The sequence below is a fragment of the Myotis myotis genome, unplaced genomic scaffold, assembly GCF_014108235.1.
Source record: "Myotis myotis isolate mMyoMyo1 unplaced genomic scaffold, mMyoMyo1.p scaffold_m19_p_4, whole genome shotgun sequence".
Lineage (NCBI taxonomy): Eukaryota > Metazoa > Chordata > Mammalia > Chiroptera > Vespertilionidae > Myotis > Myotis myotis.
Genome location: NW_023416346.1, coordinates 127,563,642 through 127,569,878, shown reverse-complemented (window position 1 = coordinate 127,569,878; position 6,237 = coordinate 127,563,642). Strand labels below are relative to the sequence as shown.

The following is a 6,237-nucleotide window of genomic DNA, read 5'->3' as shown; positions in this document are numbered from 1 at the left end:
CTCCTGCACACCCCCTCCTGGGGATCAAGCCCGCAACCCGGCATGTGCCCTTGACTGGAATCCAACCTGGGACCCTTGTCGGCAGGCCGACGCTCTATCCACTGAGCCACACTGGCTAGGGCCATCCTCCACTGAGGGAGCCTTATTTTCCAGCGCTCTGAGCCCACCATGGGGATCCTGGACAAGACATTTCAGCTGAATGTGAGGCAGGGATGGGCTGCGATGGAAGGACGCACGCTTGCTTGGCAGACAGACCTGGGGGCTTGATCTCCAGCAAGTTGCTTAAATTCTCCGAGCAGTTTCTCCAGCAGTAAAATGGGGATTCAGTTCCCACTGGAAAGGCTAAGAATTGAATTAGATGTTGTGTACAGAGCGGCCACCGTCCCTGTCCTTTCCTTTCCCTGTGGTTAAGGGGGCATTCAGGCTATGTCTTCAATGGAATTTAGATGAACACATGGGGATTGTGGGGCCACGGGGGAAGGTGGGTTGCAGGCAGGTTGGGGCAGATGGCAGGAGGCCTTGAAATGCAAACAAAGGGCCCTAGCCGGTTTGGCTCAGTGGATAGAGCGTCAGCCTGCAGACTGAAGGGTCCCGGGATCTATTCCGGTCAAGGGCACATGCCCACATTGCTGGCTGGATCTCCAGTAAGGGGCATGCAGGAGGCAGCCGATCAGTAATTCTCTCTCATCACTGATGTTTCTCTCTCTCCCTCCCCTTCCTCTCTGAAATCAATCAAAATATCTTTTTTTTAAGAAAAGGGACCTGGGCTTGAGAAAGCAGAGTTAGGGGCCTGGCTCTTGTCACCCCTCCTCTGTGCCTCCTCCTCTTCCTTCTCTCCTCTGGCCAGCGCTCTGCGCAGCGCGTAACAGGTTAAAAATAACAGGACTGATCTTCATGAACTCAGACTAACACTGGAAATGGCTGCAGAGCAGTCCCAGGCCCACCCTGGAAAGAAAAGGAAAGACAGTGTGCCCTGAACGGCTTCCTGGTTCCACCGGGCACAGGCGTAGGGGGGAGGGGGGAGGGCACCCGCCCATGCCGGCCCGGAGATGAGGAAGGCAGGGCTGGTATGGGGTGGGCTCTTTCCTCATCTCTTCCCGGGGCGCCCCGGCACCCCGAAGTTCTTTTGCGCCTGTGGGCCTCTGTGCTTTCCATTGGGATGGGAGGCCCGCACCTCCACTATGGGTGTGCCCAGCACAGTCCCCACTTATCAATGGTAGCTTCTGGAAGCAGGACTTGTCTCTGCTGAAACGTCGGTACTGAGAGGATCCTGATGTGGGCAGGAAAGCACGGTGGCTGGGGCCACAGGTTCAGAGCTGGGGGAACGGAGTGCCAAGACCTTTCTCGCTTAAGCAAGTCAGTTCAGTATAATACATAACTGCTCACGGAGCAACTTCTGTTTCCTGGGCACAGCCGCCCTCGGGGGCGCAGGGTGAAGACCTGTATGTACTCTTAGCATAAGGAAGAGAGGGTAGCCACCGGCCAGGTTAGCAGACAATGGACCTCTAAGCCTCAGTTTCCCCGTCTGCGGGAGAGGCGCAGGTGTGAAAGGCCCAAACAAATGCAGAGCACATCCTACAATGTCTGCCTCTTAAAGCGAAGGGAGCTGTTTTTTATTTGCTGGGAAACTAGCGAAAGAGCTCATTGGTACTAGTTTGTGAGGAATAGCTAATATGAAAACATCTTTTAAAAAACTAAAAACATCTTACATGTTTACTTCATGCCCAACATAAAAATCTTTTTTTTTGGTCATTTTTTTTTAACCTTTGATCCTAGGAAGAAGAAGAAGACAATGTGTGGACTGTCAGGCCCAGGCCTAAGCATTGAGGCCTCCACACAACCCTGTGAGGCGGGTAGTGAAATGAACCCCTTTGACAAATGAGGCCCGTCAGGCATAGAAAAATCGATGAACGTGGCCGGGGTCACGCAACACTTAAGAATATTCCCTGAGTTTGTATTTCCTTTCAGCTGCCTCACCGGCTCCTTTTCATTGTCTCTGGGTCCACGCAGTAGGCCTCCCTCCCTGGCCCTTCCTCTGTCTACCCCCTGCCGTCTTCCCCTCAGTATCCAAACACCGTGACCTTGAGGGGCTGCTTGCTACCAAACTAGAGAAGCCCCTGGGCCTTTAGCAACGTCTACTCCTCCATCTTCCTTAGAGGCAGCGCTTGGGCAAGGCCTGGAGGAGCAGCAACGAGCTGGTGGCGGTATCTTTGTCATGGGCGAGCTGGGGAGGAAAGCAGTGACTCTTGATGGCCTTGGGGCGAGGGGGAGAGAGTTCCAGAACCTACAGAAATGGTGTGGGCCTGCCCTGGGGCAGCTGCCAGGGAAACCGGCCAGAAACGCACCCTGTGTGACCTTGACTGAGTTTTCGCAGCGAAGTGGCCGGCAGCGGGGCAGAGTCAGGGGTCCTGGAGCCAGAGACGTGACATCCTGTGTCTGCACGGAAGGGCTGGCCGCCCCCCTTCCGAGAGCAGCCGCCCACCCGAGCGTGAACTGGGGAGCCAGACTGTCAGTCTGCCCCTCCCATGTCCCCCAAGAAGAAGGAAGTCCAGGGACAAAGAAATGGGGAAGTCCCCGCCGCCCTGCCTGGTTTTAAGGGTCCATACAACAGTGGACCCCCGTCCCCTTGAAGACCAAGCCTCGACCATAAACATGATTAGCAAGGATTTGGGGGAAATGCTCCTTCGGGGCACAGAAAAGTATTCGGGGCACTTTTCTGCATTTCCAGGCAGCCTCAAGGAGGCCTTTTCCAACCCGCAGGCCTTTTTTCTGGCCTAGCTCTTTGCAGGCGCAGGGCGTGGTACCTGTCACTCGTTTCAGCAGCCAGGGGGTCAGTCGTGCAGAATCAGGTGCCATTTTGAAAACTGCTCCTGGCTGCCTACATTTCCGGGTGTAACTCCCAGGCGCACCTCGAAAATGTCTTGTGCTGCAAAAGCCTCCCTTCAAAATACAGAGTTCAATTTTTCAGGCTTGAGAAAGAAATGCGATTGCTCATGTTTGGCATTTGACGCAGGCCCCCTTTAGCGATCGCTTGTATAATTTGGGAAAATGAGGGGCAGGAAAGTAAAAGACCCTCCTTGCCGTCAAGCTGCAAGTTCATAGCACAGCTTGAACTTGACTTATTTTTCTAAGGGAGTGGCGGTCAACTCTATAAACTCCAGATACATGGAACTCAAAGCAGCAAATATTGCTGTTACTTGGTTTGGGTGCACGCAAAAATGACAGCGATGGGAGAAATATGCATGTCGCTGTGGAGAAATGTTTTAAAATCACTTTATGGTGCTTTACCTCCCTCCCGAGTCACGGAGACCGACGTCCATGAGACAAAGAGGGCCGGGTGGGGCCCGATGCCCTCCGCCGGCCTGAGAGCTGAGTCACACGAATCGCTCCCCGCAGTGGGCGAGGCCCCCCTGCGAGGTCACAGCGCACCCTCGCTCGGCGATGGCTCCATCGGACAAAGCCAGATTCGCAGGGAAGGAATGCCTGCCCCCCTAGGTACCCCTCAGGCTCTTAGGTATCCTGCTCTGGTCCCCAAGACCAGGCTCGCGGGCTGTTGCAAAAATCCATGATGGCAAAACAGACATAAAAGGGGGAAAGCGCGTTAGGAGGGCGTGTTGGAGGCTGGGGGTTGGGGTGGGGGTTCTCGTCTTATTTTTCCACCCTCATTGCGGTTAGGGTGCATTGGTGGACGCGGGTGGGGCCCCCCCAAACGCCACGTAGGGCCCCCGGACGCCGACTGGGACCCCGGGCGCGAAGGAGTTAAGCCGACGCGCGGTGACATCACCTCATTTGCATAGGAGCGCGCATAAAAGGGGGCCCGCCGCCCCCGCCCGGCACTCGGCTGCCGTCCCTGAGCAGATCGACTTCTCTCGTTCGCGCACCTCGCTCGGGTGAGCCCTGGGGCCCCTCTCTCCCGCGCTTGGGTGGGTCCCCTTCCCTCCCCGCATCCCTGCTGCGGCACCCCGAAAGCCCAGCCCCAGCGGCCCTCCCGGGGAAGGGCTGCCTCGGGGAGCTGGGCAATGTCAAATCCTTCCAGATGCCGGGTAACGGGGCGATTTTTTTTTAAAAAAAGAAAGATTAACCTGGCGTTTTGTTAGGCAGCTACCAGGGAGCAGGCTTTCCCTTCTTCCTCCCCGGGAAGGCTTTCTGCGTTGCCTCTTAGGCAGAGACAGATCAGGAACAGAAAGCCCCTTTGTTCCAACTCACACCCACCCGCCCGGGCTGCGACAATTGCAGTTCCCCGCCAGCCTCGGGGGGCTCCGTGGGCTGCATCTGGCCAGGTTGAGGGCGCCCGGGCAGCATGGAAAGCCCTCCTTGCAGGGGAATGCGTGCCCGAGGCTGCCCCCCCGCCCCGGGTTACAGATGGGGCGGATTTATGGGTGCGGGCAGCTTTGTGCGGCGCCCGCATTGTTGCGCGCCAGCGAGGCAGCGGGCAGGGCGGTGGTCGGCGCCGCAGCAGCTGCCGCCGCCTAAGAGACAAAAGAAAGCGGCGCGTTTGCAGGGCGAGAGAGCACTCCGAGGGAATGCAAACGATGTGTGCAGCCCTGGCTCCATTTGAAGGCTTTTTCGCTCGCTTTTCTCCCCCCATAAACGCACCCCGAGCCAGATGGTGATGGGGAAGCGCTGCAGTGAAACCCGCAGCGCCCCAGCGGTCTTCCCAGCCCGGCGCCCCGCGTCTCGAGAGATTGAAACGGGGTGGGGGGGCTCTTTTCTGTAGAGAGAAAGGTCTCTGGCTGCGAATGGACGCGGGAGGAGGCGGAGGTGGGGTTTCAGGCGTGAGATGCGAGGGTCAAAGCGCACTTCTGAGCTTGGAGCGGGGAGGCCGAGCGGGAGAACGAGCAGCTCCGCGCTCACCCTCCCTCCTCGCTTTGTATCTGCAGCTTCCTCTGCAACCATGTCTGATAAACCCGATATGGCTGAGATTGAGAAATTCGATAAGTCGAAACTGAAGAAGACAGAAACGCAAGAGAAAAATCCACTGCCTTCAAAAGAAAGTAAGCTCAACACCCCCCCCTCCCCTCTTCCCCCCTCCCCCCTTCTTAAGAAAAGGCTGAGCGGGAGGGGCGGTGGGGAGGAGGGAGGATGGGAGGGGCGGGGGGGGATTGATGGGGGGGAGGGAGGGTGGGGCCAGAGCCGACAGTTGATGAATGTGGCCTGGAAAGGGTACTTAAAAATGGTCCTGCAGCTTTAATAACTCAATGAAGGAATGTTTAATATGCCATAGTCATAGGCGCAGGCTTTTATCTGTCTAATGTTCCTATTGAATAAAAGCCTTCGTGATGAAGTGCCTCTCGGTACTTGTAGCGTTTTTATCAGTCGGAAAGATATTTTAAACGAACACTGGTCTTCTATACTAGGCGCCACCGGATCCGCATAACTGACCGCCTCCGTCTTTTTTTTCCTTTTTCTCTCCAATCACAGCGATTGAACAGGAGAAGCAAGCAGGCGAATCGTAATGAGGCACGCGCCGCCCATATGCACTGTACATTCCACAAGCATTGCCTTCTTATTTTACTTCTTTTAGCTGTTTAACTTTGTAAGATGCAAAGAGGTTGGATCAGTTTAAGTGACTGTGCTGCCCCTTTTCACATCAGAACTACTGACAACGAAGGCCGCACCTGCCGCTCCCATCTGCCTGGCTGGCTGGCGGGGAAGGGAGACAGCTTGCATGTTGGTGAAGGAGGGAGCTGGATGGGACGAGGGTGAAATCTAGAGTTAAAACCAAGCTGGTCCAAGGGGTCCTGCGGGCTGTAAAATGCAGTTTAATCAGAGTGCCATTTTTTTTTTGTTCAAATGATTTTAATTATTGGAATGCACAATTTTTTTAATATGCAAATAAAAAGTTTTAAAACCTGGCTGGTGTGACGTGTGTGGTGTCTGGAGGAGCGCCTGATTCGCGGCGGAACCCTTTGGGAAAGGGTCTCCCTGGGGAGCGATAAATGAGGAACATCTGGTAAAAGGGGTTTCACGCTGGGGTGTGTGCTAGGTAACCCGGGAGGTCATTTTCTTAGGGTTGAGTTCCTAGCATGAATTATATAAAAACAGATAAAGATACATTTGTAGTTCTTTATAGACTGACAAGTCAATGCTGAATCGTACCTGATTGAAAAAAAAAAAGATAATTCACAGCACAATGTCTTAGGTGTGAAACCAGACTCGGCTAGTGAGCGGATTACCAACACGGACACAACAGGATTTACGCATTCCCGTCCGTTAGGGAAAATACATTTTTAACAG

At 54.9% G+C, this 6,237-nt stretch overlaps 1 protein-coding gene across 1 annotated transcript; it reads left to right on the top strand.

The window, feature by feature from the left end:
* The first annotated feature begins 3,778 nt into the window (after nucleotides 1–3,778).
* Nucleotides 3,779–5,855, top strand: TMSB4X (thymosin beta 4 X-linked). Its single transcript, XM_036305505.1, has 3 exons — nucleotides 3,779–3,890; nucleotides 4,881–4,994; nucleotides 5,422–5,855. Exons 2-3 carry the CDS (start codon nucleotides 4,895–4,897, stop codon nucleotides 5,454–5,456), a joined length of 135 nt encoding a protein of 44 aa, XP_036161398.1. The 5' UTR covers nucleotides 3,779–3,890; nucleotides 4,881–4,894; the 3' UTR covers nucleotides 5,457–5,855.
* Nucleotides 5,856–6,237: the final 382 nt, after the last annotated feature.